Below are 16,624 nucleotides of genomic sequence, written 5' to 3' on the forward strand. Positions count from 1 at the left end.
AACAGCAAAGCTGCATACTAATACCTTAATTAAATAACAAGCTGCTATTCCTGTCCTCAGACATGAAAACACATGTTCAACTTCTAATTAGTGAAGCACAAGTGGAAAACGAACTTGCTCATAGAATGCAAAGAACCAGCAGCTTCAGAATTCCTTCCCAGGAAGAATACAAGTTTACATCAAAATAAAACTGAAACTATGCAACTACTTTTTCTATTATCTTCAATTTTGGTCCAAACATAGTGAACACCATAAAAGTCAGGTATTGCAATTGTTGCATGCTGAAAGTACAACAATTAGTAGCTACTAGTACACAAAGCAATCAGCTTTCACAAATGTTCTCAACATGGCCATGGCTCAGCTTGTAGATAAGATTAAACAGTGATTGTTGTAAATACAGAGTGTTGATTCCCAATAAAACATGTCGGGATGCAAGCAGTTCACAAGTGTGCCAAACAGTTCAACAATGTTTGATTACAGATATTGGACACAAGAATCATACCAAGCTACTGCAGTAGGTGATTGCTGGTCATGTTCACACCATGGTCTAACGTAGCCTCGTACCAGACCCTCTCACACCGTCATGCCCGGTTCCAGTATGACACGACAATGCCAATAGTTTGACTGTAAATGGATGGGACACTACAGTTATATTGCGTAAGTAAACCATGATTACACATCCCATGTTATGGCCTAAGTATATCTTCCTACATTACACATGGTTTGGGTTGATTTTCTTTGGCTACATGTGTATTTCCTTAAAACAATACAAACTGTGTTCACTGTTCAAAGAGATTGATAAAAATAGTTATTTTTAGTTCATCTAGTGTACAGCAAGTAAGCCATGGCTCCATAAAGATGTCAACAAGCTGCTGTCTGGACATCTCAAAAATTGAGTGTCTTACCTTAGAAGATACACCCCACATTGAAATGTCGTTTTGCTTATGCAGTGAAGTATTCCACAGTGCAGTGGCACCAAATTACAATGCGGCAAGAAGGCCACACTGTACCACATAGCAGTAGTTACTACTGACCTTGACAAATTCACAGTAAGAACAAGTTCATGGTTAGCAAACCATGCATGGTTACTTGGCTGTTTGCTAGGCCTAGTGGCAACATAGCCACTGGTGTTGCAACTACAGACATAGGTAGGCTAGACTACTTACACTTAAACTACATCTGCTTCACCTATTTCAACTCAGTTACTGCCTTTGTATTAAGTTTAGGTCAACAGAAGAAAGACTAAACACAGCCTGCAACACTAAAGCAGAGGTGACTACATTACAATTTGATGTTAATCATAAAGGGTTTCAACATGCATAGAGCGACTAATTAAAAGCATAGAGATTAACAGTTAGTAGAAGTGTATTCCTTGGAGTACCCATATGTAAGAGTATAACAAAAGACACATAACAGTTAATCAAATGGAACCTTTTGAAACAAGATAGAACGCCTGTCACTGTACAAGTTGCATCCATAAAATACATGACCGTGTATTACGTACCTTCATATATTGCAACCAACAAACCAGAAAAATATATAGCCATCATTTTATCCTCGCTGGTTGTGCCTCTACAACTCTTTGTATTGTCTTTCAGACTTTGTGCGTGCAGTGTTGGCAGGGTGTTAGAGAAGATTGGCTTATTGGGTCTTTAGTAGCTGAAGACTTTCCATCCATGTACATGTATTAATAAGACACCTACTGCTGCTACTATCTCGACCACTATACACTATACTGACCTTGCAACCATCTTCAATAGTGCAACCTCAGCCTGAATTGTACTGTACCTCATACATTTGTAATTGTTAATGGAGACGATGAGATAGAATTAAGTTTAGCCGGTAATTCCTTTTGTATCAACTGGTCAATAACTGGGCCTTGCAGCATGCAGCATATTTCCATTCGCTTGGGTCTCCTACAAACAGTCACACGTTCAAGACGAAACACCACCAGATCACAAACTTACCAGTGACTGTAGGCTGACTACTTCCGTGCAAGGTCCAGTTGTGGTACCTGTCGTGCCAAAACTGTACTAAGTGGACCAAGTCATCCCCCTAGTACTGTACATTAGTAGTAGCCAAAAATGAGCCAGTGTTAGGGTTAGCGTAATAAATGGACCCAATGTAGTAGGAAATTGGGTATGCGGATATTAGGTATGGTGTGGCCGTACCTAATATCCTAAGTACCAGATTTTTTAGCATACTAGATATTTGTATTAGATTGAACAATTTAGGATATCAGATATACGTACCAGATTTCCTAGGGATATTCAGTACAGTCCTACCAGATTTCCTGCTACGGACAGACCTTACTGGATTTCCTAGAGTCGTACTTACTCTGCTAGGAAATTTGGTACGGCCATACCCAATATCCGGGCGTAGCCAAATCTGCTGACAAACTGGACCCCCCCGCCATTCATTCTTACCTCTGACCGAGTAGTCCAACAAAGATAAACTTAACTTGTATGAGTAGATCTTATCAAGACAAATCGATCGGTATAAGTTACTCCGTTATCTTCGCTTTTGTATACGAGAACGAGCGATGTTACTGTGATGTGCAACGCCCACGCGCCTGCTTCCTGGTCGATTAAGCTCCGCCCACTGAGAACGAATGCGTTTACGGATTACTGCTACGGATATATCGAGAATGCCAAATGTGAATGCGAAGATATGAAGATCTGCCTTCTTGCCGTCAGTGGTTCCTCTCTAAAGTAAAATGGTGTCGGCAGAGCTGGTTTCCCGCCAGACTTTGAAGCAGAATTCCTCAATACCACGGCTTACCTAGAGAACGCGCTTGTGCTTGAGTATTTGTTTATCCTTGTTCTTTTAATATCCGAAGAGAAACGTTCAGCGCGCCGTCTGGCGTGTGCTACAGAGGACGTTCCTATTTTCACATCCGGTCTGCTTACTTTCTTTTGCCGCTGATTGGTAGAAGGTTACAATCCCGGATGTCCAAATGGGTTCGTCCTCTGCTGCACACGCCAGACGGCGCGCTGAACGTTTCTCTTCAGATATTAAAAGAACAAGGATAAACAAGTACTGAAGCACAAGCGCGTTCTCTAGGTAAGCCGTGGTATTGAGGAATTCTGCTTCAAAGTCTGGCGGGAAAACAGCTCTACTGACACCATTTTACTTTAGAGAGGAACCACTGACGGCAAGAAGGCAGATCTTCATAATATCTTCGCATTCACATTCGGAATTCTCGATACATCCGTAGCAGTCATCCGTAAACGCATTGATTCGTTCTCAGTGGGCGGAGCTTAATCGTCCAGGAAGCGCGGAGCAGGCGCGTGGGCGTTGTACATCACAGAAACATCGCTCGTTCTCGTATACAAATGCGAAGATAACGGAGTAACTTATACCGATCGATTTGTCTTGGTAAGATCTACTCATACAAGTTAAGTTCATTTTTGTTGGACTTCTCCTCTAGGTAGTTTCCAGAGCATTAGGAAATGCTATGTCATGTATCCTGGCAGCAACTGATTTATAAATCCATTTCTTTCAATTCTTCTTGCAGGAAGACATACGTATACATATAGACTTTTGAATTCCTTGGCAAACCCGCCCTAGAGAAAGAAGAATCGATGCCGCTGTGTCAGGATACAAGCGTGCCGTGTCATCCGTTCTTGTGGCTCCGCATTCGTTAGGAATGAACAGTTAGGACAAATCAACCGTCACCTTTTAACGCTCGCAAGACCAGGACAAACAACCGCCACGGTTTAGCGCGCGCATGACCATAAGCGCATAAGCGCAAAACCACTGGTGTCTAAGTCAGGGCCTAATTAATTTAGAAATATTCGTTCCATCCAGTGAGGATAGGTTTAATTAATTTAGTAGCGATGATACACCAAGTGAGTTTGTTTTACTTTGCTTAGGTTGACACGGGTATTTCATTCAGTAAGTTCTGTAAGTATAATACAAACATGCAATGGTTTTAGACATTGGGTCATGTAGAGTGTCCGAGAAGAAAATGACATGTTCAGCAATTGGGCTGACCACTCTACCCCATACTTGCAGTTGCGAGAAGCCTGAACACTAGAGTGCACCTGTTTTCATGCTAACACTCATGTGTTCTTCAAACTGACAAACAAACACCAAGGCAGACAAACAAACAAATCAATGTCTGACAACATGCGCAGTCTACTCAAGTTTGTGGCAGCCCACCACTCTGCTCAGAGAAAGAGTTTTGGGTTCACCATTCTTCAGAAGATCATCAGTCAACATGTCACTGGTAGCACAGCGTACGGTGACATCCTCTCTTTCAGATGAATACACAGTTTCACAGTTGCCACTGCAAGCAGGGAATTTCATCTCTGATCTGCAGACTTTGTCTTGAAACTTATGTTTCCAACGTTTCTGCAAGATTGAGCACTCTGGATGGATGTCGAACTCTGCACAAAAATATAAAAATTCAAAAAAGAAAGAATAATAAACAAACATTCAGAGAGAAATCACAAAATACCATTATCACAGATTCTGGCTTCTCTTTGATCCAGACATGCGTTTTGCAGATAGCTGTAAGAAACCGTTCGTGTTCTGAACTGTTCGTTGCCTTTGCACTCACTCCAGTTGCTCCAGAGGTCATACTTACAACCTAATTCACAAGAAACAAAACTGAATAAGCAATCAGTCTATAGTACTCTTTAATAATTTGACCATAAATGGAGACAGTTTCCATCTTGGCAGCCAGGACATAGGCCTTCACGACTGGCTTAACCTCACGTCCCAACGACTTCTCATGAACACAAGCATCATAAAATGGTGTAATATTGACGACATGATAGCCATCAGCTAGAACTTCATTGAACAACTTGGTACAAAACTGAAGTGTGTCTGGCATGACAGTTGGTGTTATGGTGACTGGGGTTCTCACTAGTGCGGGTTCTTTTGTGCACTGACTTTTTGGTACAATCCAGCTTTGAGTAAATGCCTCAAGAGAAGGAGCCAACTTCCAAGACGGTGTTCTCATTTCATCATCGTATGTTCCAGTAGAGTTGGCATTGCCACAAAGTCCAGCTACCTGGTTGCTGTACAATCGATCAATTGAGATAACAAAGTCACCTCTGTTGTAGTATACATCAAGTCCAGCAAATGCATTAAAATAGACATAGCGTTGTGTGCCGTGTGTCACTGTACGTACGTCTACTACATGCTGGAGAGTATATGGGAGAGATTTCCAGACACCGTCTACCTTCAACTGAGTGCTGTCAGGTGTAAGTTCATATACGTTGCCATTGATGTAAACTTTAACAACAGTATCATGAATGGTGATGGCAAATGTGTCATTGAGATGCCTGTGCCGCGCCAATACATACTCACAAGATGGACTGAGATTGTATGTGTACTTCAAGCCATCAAATGTGATAAAGTGGTTCTTGAAAACTTGACACACAGCTAAGAATGTACGCAAACCTGACTATAGTGACAACTCATAAGTATAATGATATGTAAACTCACGATTGAAAATTGGGAATGAAAGGTTGACGCTTCCATAGATCTTATCAAGATTCAAAAACCTCATTTCTGGGATTCTAAACAAACTGGACTCGATGGTAGCATTGACTTTCAATCCGTCTATAGTGCCATTGACAAAAACAAAATGCTCCTGACTTCCTTCAACGTAACCTTTAGCAAATAGCTTCCAAAACTTCTTCTGCTTGAGAGAGCCATTGGTAAAGATTTCAAACTCTGGCAACCTGATGAGAGCACTCATTGTGTCATTATATCGCCTGTGCATGGCAGTGGCATAGAAGTATGTACGATTGAATTTGGAAATGCCAGTTAAGTTTGAAAAGGTTGTGTTGATGGAAAGTTTGCCTTCAAAGGCAGATGGGTAGAAGACTTCAGAAGTGATATTGAACGAACTGCTGGCATTGACTGGAAGACTGGACAATGACCAGTTGAACATACTTGTCCATTTATCAGAACCAAGAGCAGCAAACTCCATCAACTTATCAAAACCAAGCATCCAGCCCAGTGATGAATCATTCCACCACAGTGATGAATTGATCCACTTGTTAGATCCGACTCCTGTCAAACTTGTGTTAATTTGACCGCTGGCCCAACTCATTTCTGTCTCATTCCACACTGTAAAATTGAGCTTCCTTACTGTCTGGTTAAAGTTCATCAAAATAACTGTGAAATTGGCTGGTCCAGAGAGAGGAAACAGGGGAGCCATTGGAAGCATGCTAGTGTTGGGGTAACTGATATTAGAGAAAACATCAATGCCTACAAAGTCAGCACCAATAGGTTCATAGATCTGAGTCTAGAAACCAATAAAGATCAAGACATCATTACTATAATCAACAACATGCTGCAAAATGACATCATACGTTGTTTCTTGTTTCAACACCAAGTATATACCACTGACCATCCACTTCAGCAAATGGTGTGTAGCTGCAAAGATACATTATAATGAATTGTAACCGTACATCATAAAACATGTATGAACATCAAACCTGGAATTTAGAAGCCATAATTCGTGGGGTGTTTCAAGAATCTCAATGCTTGTAGTATAGTTAGTAAATGCTTTGGCTTCTATACGTTGTGTGAAGTTGGATGTTGCGTTAGCAAAGAAACCAAGCTTTGGCTGATAATCATATGCATCCAGTACAAATTCAACATCCATTGCAACAGAGAACCTATAAAACAAGGTATATCAATAGCAGTGCAACTAAGCCCACAAACAAAATCTTGCTTTGGTGTAATTTCTCCATATATGTTGACCATCTTTTCCTCCTCGTAACCGAACAATTTCTGGATCCACGTGGGAAGAGAATCATAAATTGGATGCTCAGTTTTATAGGTGACAATACTTCCTGCATCGAGCTGCAAGTATCCAGTTGCTTTGCTATCCAGATACAGCGGCATACCAAGAATTGTTGGAATGACAGTCTTAATATCCAACAACGATGCAGCCTTGGTAAAGTTGAAAGTTTCGTTCCACAAAGACACTTCTCCCTTATTCAAGTAGTCATAAATGTAACCCTTCCTCCAATGTTGAATAAACTCCATTGATTTGGAAATAAATGAACTATAAGTGAGTTTTTCAAACATGGCTTCAGTGATAAGACTGCGTAGTTTGGTAATGTCAGCATCATTGTACAAGTGTTCCATGATCTCATCTTCCTCAATCTGTTCCCATAGCAACTCCTGTCCAAGAAATTTCAGGTAACCAGCTGCAGATACATTGTGTCTTGGTCTGTCATAATCAAAGTCATCCTGTATATCAAACCAAAGCAATGAAATTCAAAGTTTGAATGTTGTACATTTTCGAACTTAAATACACATACATGTCTTGCAAGGCCACTGATATTGCTCTTGCGTGTGCCTCTCAAAATGTAGCCAGTGGGGCCAAATACATGGCGAATCAGTTCCTCAATACCAGACGCACGGAAACCAGTCTGTAACAAAAACAACAGAAATTAAATCAAGCCATGTTAAGTAAACACATTTATGATCAATATACTCACCTCAAATACATCAAATTCATAACCAAACATGCTGGCTTTCACCTTCATTGAAGAAGCACGTGGAATGTAGCTGGAATCCTTATAAACTGATGTAATTGTCACACCAGCTCCCATCACATCGCGAGGTAGAGGACGAGTCATTGGAAGGTCAGCTGTACCAAGTAGAATCAAGATACACATCAGTACAAGTCATACATTCAGATAAGATGAACAATACCAAGAGAGGCATAGCCACGAATGGACTTCGACTGTGAGTAACTCATGTCAGCAGATTCACAAATGGGAAACACATCAGCTGATTTCCAAAGATAGTATACAGCCTCACGACTGCAAACAAAAAGCTAGTCATCCAAATAATTCCAAATTTTATACAGTTCTCTGTTATACCGTTTTCGAAGTGACGTATCTCGAGCGTGGATCAAGCTCTGTGCATAGCTGCAAACATAGCTCTTGATATTTTCACTCTTTTCAGTCAACATGGAATTCCTAAACTTCATCATTAGATCACGAGGGACAGTGTAGCGACTGTTGATAGTGTGTATAAATGTATTGAAGGCTGCAATACGAAGCTCTTCATCCTCAGATGTATTCATATACAAGTCAAACGCATACCATCGAACCTATGACCAGAAAGTGAATAATAGAAATCACCCCACCACTTGAACAACTGCTCACCAACTCAGGTGCTCTTATAGAGGTTTCCTTCAATGCATAAAGAGCTTGGATTCGACCTTCTACAAGTAGTTTCATATTGGTAACAGCTTTCTTGAGTTCAGTAATTGCAGTTGGAATTCTTGCATTCTTGAGAGCTTTAATGGCATGTATAGCCAGTTTGTATGGCTTTCTGTATGTCTTGTTCTGAAGGTCAGAAAGATCAAATTCAACAGGAAGCTCAGCAATGGACTCCCTCATCGTATTGAGCAGAAGATCTGTTGCCTATATACAAAAAATAATTTACAATATTAACTGACTGCTACATACACCCATGCTATATGGCATTCAGCACACAGCAATGTAACATAAAGACGAACTAGATCAACAAAACATTACTTTCTTGACTTCAAGTCTGCATTTGTCCATTTCACTATGGTAGACTCGACCAAGAACTGTACCCAAGACAAGTATCATAGTCTCATTTTCTCTATTGTTGGTGACCAGTTTCTACACAATGTACAATTCTTATTGCTGGAACAAGACATTGTTATAAAATTCTCACCGTAGTATATAGAAGTAGATTACATGGATCAACATACTCCAGATGTGTAGCAGCCAAGCTAAGAGTGAGCTCCAACCTTCGAGACTTAATAAGTTGGAAGTCTTTAGTTAACTCAACAATCATTTCCACTGCTGGATCAGTTTGAACAAACATCAGAGCATCCAAAAAGAACTCACTTCAAACACAAAAACAAGACATTGACATGAAATATGGTAAACTATACCACAACCATCTTACTGCTTCAAATGTATATTCTTCTGAAACAAAAATTTCATTTCCTTAATATCACGCTGGTATTTTTTCATCTTTTCTTGTGCTTCTGGTTTATAGTACTCATTTCTCAGGTTCAAAAGTTCATCTCTGTTCAGCTGGCGCATGTAGTCAATTACTTTCATGAATACAAGAGGAACAGCGTGAGGTTGAACATCAGGCAAACTCTCGATGATTGTCCTTGCTTTTTCATATCGAGATACAGTATCACGATCTGGAAACTTGGCTTGACAGTCAAATCTCAAGTCAAACAAACGGCCAGAGGTTGTAACTAAACAAATTTATCACTTAGGACTCAGTCATAACGTTACAAATCTATAATTTGTACATTTCTGCTCGCACTCGAGATCAGCTGTCTTCAGTAACACAAGCGTTTGTCTACAGAATTGGAACAACTTGTCATAAGACATCAGTGTAATATAATGTCTTTGTGTAACCAACCTAAGAGTGCTGGTGATGCGCCCAGCCTCCTTGCTGAGTGGAGCCAATTCCTCATATTGAGTCACATTCGCATAAGTAAAGTAGTCTTCATCATTTAAAAATTTGTATTCAGCTGTCATTCGACCAACAGCGAACTTTGCTTCCTGGTCCTGCAGAAATTAACAAGTTGCAATAGCATCAATAACCCATTCCTACAAGAAGTAATATTGAACGCACTATGGTGGGAGTAAATATGAGTGAAGGCCTGTTCAAGTAGGTACATCGTTGACATTTGGTTGTATCTCGACTCTTCAATACATATGTTTCACTTCCTGTGTGATACTCTCTGACATCAGTCCAACAATCGCCCAGAACATCAACCTACATAATAATCATAGGGTGACATCACTGATAATATCTAAAGTGGCTAATGAATCAGCTGAGGTGATAAGTAATTAAATCATCAAATTTCACCTCACCTCTTCAACTGTTTCGATGTCATCCCAACCCTTAGTGGTAGCTTGCCCAGCACTGAGAATACCTCGTTTTACATTGAGAATATAATCAGGCTCCTCTTCATGAGGATGTAAAGCATAGATTTGACCATTTTTCCTTTCAAATAGCAATGGATACATCTTCAGCGCTTCACACAGTTTTGTTGAAGGTTGAACAGTCATTGTTGGTATTGCAAAGCTGCTACAGTCTGTAACCTACACACAAAGACCATGGCAAATGAGAAATATCTGACACAAAAGAATTCGATCTTTACCTTCAATTCCATCACGTTAGACCCATCCAGTGTCCTCACACGCAAGTTCATCTCCATCCTTACACCTGGTTGAAAAGGTGATGTACCAGGAATGCCTTGTAATGCCTCAGAAACATAAGAATAGTAGAGTTCGCGCCCTGCAGCAAAACACAAATATTATCACCACAGTACACCTGTACACTTAAGTGACCACAGTTATAATCATGACATAGACAAATCATTTACCTGTATTGCAAGGTCGTGGAGCTGCACCAGTAATGCAACAACAAAAAATCAAAGAAACAAGCAAGTCAAAGAGCCAGTAAGCATTCATTGACTAAAAAGTTTTATTACTTGCATAAGTCAATGTGACCAACAAAGCAAACGCTAGAATCCTCATCTTGTCCAAGTCTGAATCGATGTTGACTCCACAAGGATTTGATGAGAATGAGGCTGTGATCAAAGACTTGGTTGTTTAATCAAAATCTGTTGATGCTCATAAGGTACCGTCCTACGTCATTGATCACTTGATAACATTGTTCTCTCTAAGATCAATCAAACATAATTTTGTAGTTGTGTCAGACCACTCAACCTACACTTGTGAGAGACTCATAACCCATGACCTTTACACAGCATCTACTTAAACCATAATAAATTAAATTTGCAATTCATTATCTTTGTCTATAAGATCAGCTCCAGTTAACTGATCATGATGTATGCACATAATTTACCGTATGTGATTGATACAGAACTGAGAACCGTTTGTTAGTATATATAAGCACTTGTAATACCAATGCCTAATGTAAACCATTTTTAATCTGTTGCTGTCTAAACTAATTCATATTTGTATTTCTTGAAAGCAAGTGAATAATGCAACAACAGTTTGCTACTATTCATACTCAAATCTCTACGTAGAAAGACAAGTGAAATAGATATCATGCAAATGCTACATAGTCCATCAAATATAGATATTACTTAGCTTTGTTTCTCATGCACATCGACCACCCAAACTGAGGTAAGAAGATTCACTACAGATAGTCGATTGACTGCACTAGTCCTGTTTGTAATAATGAGTAAACTCACCATCATATAAGGAGCCTGATAATATATTCATTGCAGCCAAATAGGAATGATGGATCACTTCTTGTGCCCATGACATAAGATCATCCACCAAGACGAGCTGACGTTTGGTATTGCAACAAAATCCAAATGAATGGTCATAACATAATGTTTGTTTCTCTCAACTGATATAGCTAACTTTGGAGGATTTCAAGAGCACATCTGCAATTAAGTTAAAAGGCAGCTTTAGACAAAAACGAATGAGCTAGTGTTATCTGGATTAAAATCAAAATTAAAATAAGAAAATTAAGGCAAAGTTTGATCAACCTCAGATCTGCAGCTGTTAGAAGATTGCATGCATATAACTGACAGACATGCTACAAAACTTGAAAACAACATATATACTTCACCATCACATCAACTGCAAACCAGACAACTTCCACTGGTGCACCCTCTTCAACAAACAAACAAGCAAACAGACAAACAGACTGAACAGCAAAGCAAACTACAACACAAAAAGACAAAAACTTACATACATACTTAAACAAAGGCAAATAAACACACAAACAGACACCGTCTTTCCGTTCTAAAAAAATTGACCCATCTCAACCTTTTCTACTAGATGGTCATAAAAAGCAAACCAACAAATGTACACTACACTAAAACTTTGTTAGAAATCTATTCTGTACTTTGTCAAACAGAAACTTATAACTGACAGATTTGATTAGTTCCATAAAATTGAATTGGGCTTTTGCCATTTCTCTCTGTCCCAAGCAGCTCAGTTGCCAGCATCAATTCAACAGTTTTAAAGTTTCATTTACGATTCTCTTGTAAGCAGATAAACATCTGTTGTGCAAAAAAGAAATTAACAATAAGACTTGTGCTGAGTGTGTCCTACTCTCTCAATCTTGCTAGCTTATCTGACTCCAGTACCTTAACAACAGATAAATAATACAAGAATAATAACAGCATGTCTTACATTTGAAGGAGGAGATTGTGATCCTACTAGACTAATGTTATGAATGATACAGAAAACACCAATTTTCGCAAATGATCTAACAACTTGCCTTGTTATGTAACACTCACAATGGATCTGCCTACATGACTGCCACCTTGTCAGCAACAACTGAAAATATCAGTCAATCAAAACAGCCACTTTATAAGCACCAAACGAGCGGGTCTGGTACACATTAAGAGACTAACAGGTTGTCAGTATCTCCTGCTGATTATCGCAGTTGTAAACTTGACAACTTCTGCAGCCATGATAATCACTAGCTGATCAACTGCCAGCTATAACACCATCAAGGTGGTAAATGATTGAAGATCAATTTGAGACTGATAAACCTATCTCTGTCCATGCAGCTCATTGTTAACTAACCTGTGTAAAGAAATCAACAAACATTTTGCAAAAGCAGTTTTGAGAAGTACATTTTCATCTAACATGAGTTGCCTATTTCATTTACTACCCTAGCTCGCTCAATCAGATAAGCATTAATTAACGTCATTACGTTGGTACATGTAGGCAGCAGTAAAGGTGCAACAACTTTGAGTACAATTACCACAGCAAAAGACTACTGAACAAATCAGAGTACTGACTCACAGGCTTCAAATTAAAGGTGTATGTTACTCCAGAATCCTCCATCAGTATACAAATATAGAGAAAAACTATAGTGCAACAAGTGAAAAGTCTGTTTATATAATACACCAGCAAATAGAAACTACAGCAATTAAAAAAAAAGACTCACTCTACCAAAAGGTAAATTCACGAAGCTAATTAATTAAGGTAATTATGAGATTCGTTTTCACAGGCATCATTACCTACTGTGTCGAGTGAACGTAAGTTACAAGACTGATAAACCAAACAGTTGTTCGTAAATCACGTACCTAGATGAGTACGTGCTGCACATATGCATGAGACAGTTGCAAATTAAAGTAGAAGAAAAATGAAATCTTGCGGTTGTACGTTCTAACGTACGTTGTACTGTACACTTTAGCTCTGACACGACAAACGGCTTTACAGACATACCAATGCGCATGCACAAACCAAAAATTCGATTCTCTCACCCACAGCGCGACACTTGTATACGGTCATCAGGGGAGAGTAACAGGCAGCGACGACTAGCTATGTGCTACTTGCGCACAAACGCCCGGCAAACGTCCATAGCCGTATCTACGGCTCTGCACACGTCTACGCCTTGCGTAGCCAGACCTTTGCGCATACTTGTATGTAACACTTGGCGAATTTTTTTTTGGAGCCCACTTTCTTTAGTACCCGGATAAACGTCCCGTATACGCTGTATTCTGCACGTGCCATAAGCCCGTCCTTCACGTGCCGGCTTTACGTATCCGCGCCAAATCCAGTCAAAAGTGCGTTTAGTCCCGCCTGTTTCTTTCGCGACATGTTTGCCAAGTTTTCGAGCTCTTTTCTTACGACATTCAAGGGCAGGTTAGACAGTGAAGCCGTACTTATGCACACGTACATGAGACTCAATCTGCACTCCATCACGTGCCTACTTCTTTTCAATGCATTTAGGTCCGCTAGACACCTAAACAGGCAAGATTGTACGAGACTGACCTTTCCCAAAGTGAGTCCAGAGAAGGGCCAGCTCATCACTGTGCCCAAAGCCACTCACTTTAGCGACCCACACAGTAGCCCAATGATGGCCAGTGAGTCTGCCTGCAGAAATCTGGCTGGAAGAATCAATGAGCAGGCTGGAGACAACACTCAAGCCGGTGCATTTCTATTTGGCGTATTCAATCTTGAAGGAATTAGAGAGTTCCAAGCAATACATGAAGCCAAATCCATTGCCTCCCAGGTATATGTACGTGAATTTTACTAACTAACCGGATTTCGCTAAAGCACACTTGAAGCAGTGTGCAAGAGTTACTAAATGCAACATTGTACACACACAACTACAAACTGGTTGTTATTTGACTTGCTACTCAGTACTGATATGCCACAGATTGTTATCAGTGCTCAGTATACACTAGCTTATTATACATGTGGTGTGTGTGTATGTGTGTGTGTCTGTGTCTGTGTCTGTGTATTTATATTATTATATCCAACCGGTAATGACTATAACTGGTTAGAATTGAATTATACAGCATCGTAAACTGGTAAACAAATGTCACAGCTGTTGCACTAGCAGCTTGAATAGTGGCATGATTTTGCTGGACACTACTTTGACATGCCATTCATTGATCCAACCTTCCAAATATATGCAATCTTCTTCACATGTCCTACACACAATGCAAAACATTAAGCATAGCATTTCTTCAGTAAAATTTTTCATTTAATTAATCAATTAATTAAAAGACTGTACAGTACATGAACTGGTTACTTGTACAGTGTAATGACATGGACCACACTCGCTGAACCATTGATTTTCAAGGGACCAATATATATGGACATTTGTTGCTGTCCAGAACACCACAGAAAAGTATAGCTGCACCATTCTTGCAGCACTGGCTGTTAAAGGCAAAACATACATACACGCTTGCACTGGAAAATGTACAAAAACCCTTTTTTGCTAAAGTTTCACTGATAAAACAGTTTTACTTATTCTCCAATAACTGATAATCTAGACCAATACAAGCCGATACCGATCGATACACGTAGCCAATCCAATATTTCACGATTATCTGTAATATTGACAACTTAATTAGTTAACATTGAGTCATATTTGTGGTATCGTAGGTCTTGTGCCCTGCCACAAGAAATAAACTTATTCCAAAAATTACAGAGGCAAATTGCAGTCCTCTCTCAAGTGAAAGTGTTCCTAGAATGAGATCTCTTCTTTAGCTTCAAATTCATCACGAGGTGACCCTCACACGCCAACCATACCTCTACACATGCACATCCTCATTCTGTATTATTGGCTGCAACCAAACCATGTATCGTATACATCTAAAGTATATGTAAAGAATGTAAAGCATACTTCACTTTTCCACATTTATTTAATACTTAATTTTAAAGATTGAGAATTTTTTTGAATAATCTGAGGTGTGTTGGGTTTGATAGTTTATGCAACATGTAAAATTATACCTAAAATCATATTTGTCTGTAAATTTACAGTTTGATAATGATTTCTAAAGCCTACATTGATTGATTTATACAGTCTATTTATATCTAGTCAATATGATCTTATACGGCCAGTCAATATTGATTGATATACACAGTCAATATTGGTTGATATAGTAAGACTATTACTGCTCGCTCCTTCATTTTAGTTCTCGTTTGAATTCCTTGTTATCTACAAGCAGTGCATTCACTGGTTGCATCATGGGGTTTTATCCATAAAAAGTCTATGTCCACACTAAAGAACAAGGTCACCAAAATAATCCATGTTTCCACACGTAGGTCTTGCTGCTTCTTGACTAACTTGAAATAGAGAATGTCAGTCTTTGAAACAAGGTTAAGCTCAACACTATTGCTAATGTATATATCAATCAATATTTACTGTACAGTATACATCAATCAATATTGCCTGTATACAATAATATTGACTATATATAAATTGGCAGTATAAATCAATCAATGTAGGCTGTATAAATCATTATCAAACTGCAAATTAACAGACAAATGATTGAAACTAAATTTTAGATGTTGAATTAATTAACTATCAAACCCAGCACACACCAGCACATGTCAAATTATTCTAAAAATTTCTCTAAATTCTTTAAATTAAATATTAAGCAAATGTGACCGTTTCTGAGTTATGGGCAGTGTCCGGTCCCAAGCTGCCCGGATAAGGGGAGTTTTGAGTGTACAATGTAAGGTATAGATTACGTGTAAGCCCATGCAATGTTCCTAAAGAGCTAAAAAGTTAATCTATGTCTACGTGACTATACGTACCGTAGTCTAGCTACTAGTAGTTTGCATATTTTAATAGATTGCTAACTGTATTACGTGTCCACCAGTTTGAAGAGGTCTCTGGTTGAACAGCTGAAAGTTGGAACAGCTCCTTTTGCGATGCAAGTGCACTGACGCAGATTTCTGCTGAATTATGAACTAAGAAAAATAAGTATCACAACGTAAGGTAGACGAAACGTCTAGCCTACCTGCTATAGCTACTTTGTGCGCATGTGCTTTGATGGCCCCCGAGTTCGAAAATTACGACGCAGCTACTGCTTCAGCAACGTCAATGGTGTGGCGTCGCAAGGTGCGCAGTAGTCAACGAATGCAAACAACAATACAACCATGTCACGTTCCTTCTGCCAACGTCACGTGCAGATTACAGCGTATACGGGACGTTTATCCGGGCACTAAAGAAAGTGGGCCCAAAAAAAAAATTCGCACACAGTTACCGTACCTTGCTAGACTGACTAATTCGTCTGTCTTTGCTGATGAAGTACTTTCTTGATGTCAAGGTATACGTTTTGCAGTGTAGACGTCAGAGGAGGAATTGGAATGTCAGTGCTAGAGCGTACACGTAGCGA

At 39.4% G+C, this 16,624-nt stretch overlaps 1 protein-coding gene and 1 long non-coding RNA gene across 2 annotated transcripts; one reads left to right on the plus strand and one right to left on the minus strand.

The window, feature by feature from the left end:
* Positions 1-1,511: 1,511 nt before the first annotated feature.
* LOC134185630 (uncharacterized) lies at positions 1,512-4,282 on the plus strand. The gene is made up of 2 exons (XR_009970808.1): positions 1,512-3,063; positions 3,139-4,282. It is a non-coding gene; the product is annotated as an uncharacterized LOC134185630 (long non-coding RNA).
* On the minus strand, positions 4,050-10,615 carry LOC134185628 (uncharacterized). The gene is made up of 22 exons (XM_062653464.1): positions 10,481-10,615; positions 10,373-10,393; positions 10,148-10,284; positions 9,858-10,088; positions 9,616-9,759; positions 9,400-9,548; positions 9,287-9,336; positions 8,926-9,229; positions 8,689-8,863; positions 8,523-8,633; positions 8,148-8,408; positions 7,860-8,092; positions 7,690-7,799; positions 7,473-7,624; positions 7,293-7,403; positions 6,698-7,221; positions 6,459-6,641; positions 6,333-6,396; positions 5,458-6,265; positions 4,657-5,394; positions 4,463-4,594; positions 4,050-4,391 (listed from the first exon to the last, which is right to left on the minus strand). The coding sequence occupies exons 1-22, from the start codon at positions 10,524-10,526 to the stop codon at positions 4,141-4,143; spliced, it is 4,935 nt and encodes a 1,644-aa protein (XP_062509448.1). The 5' UTR covers positions 10,527-10,615; the 3' UTR covers positions 4,050-4,140.
* Positions 10,616-16,624: the final 6,009 nt, after the last annotated feature.

This window comes from Corticium candelabrum, chromosome 10 (genome assembly GCF_963422355.1).
Source record: "Corticium candelabrum chromosome 10, ooCorCand1.1, whole genome shotgun sequence".
NCBI lineage: Eukaryota > Metazoa > Porifera > Homoscleromorpha > Homosclerophorida > Plakinidae > Corticium > Corticium candelabrum.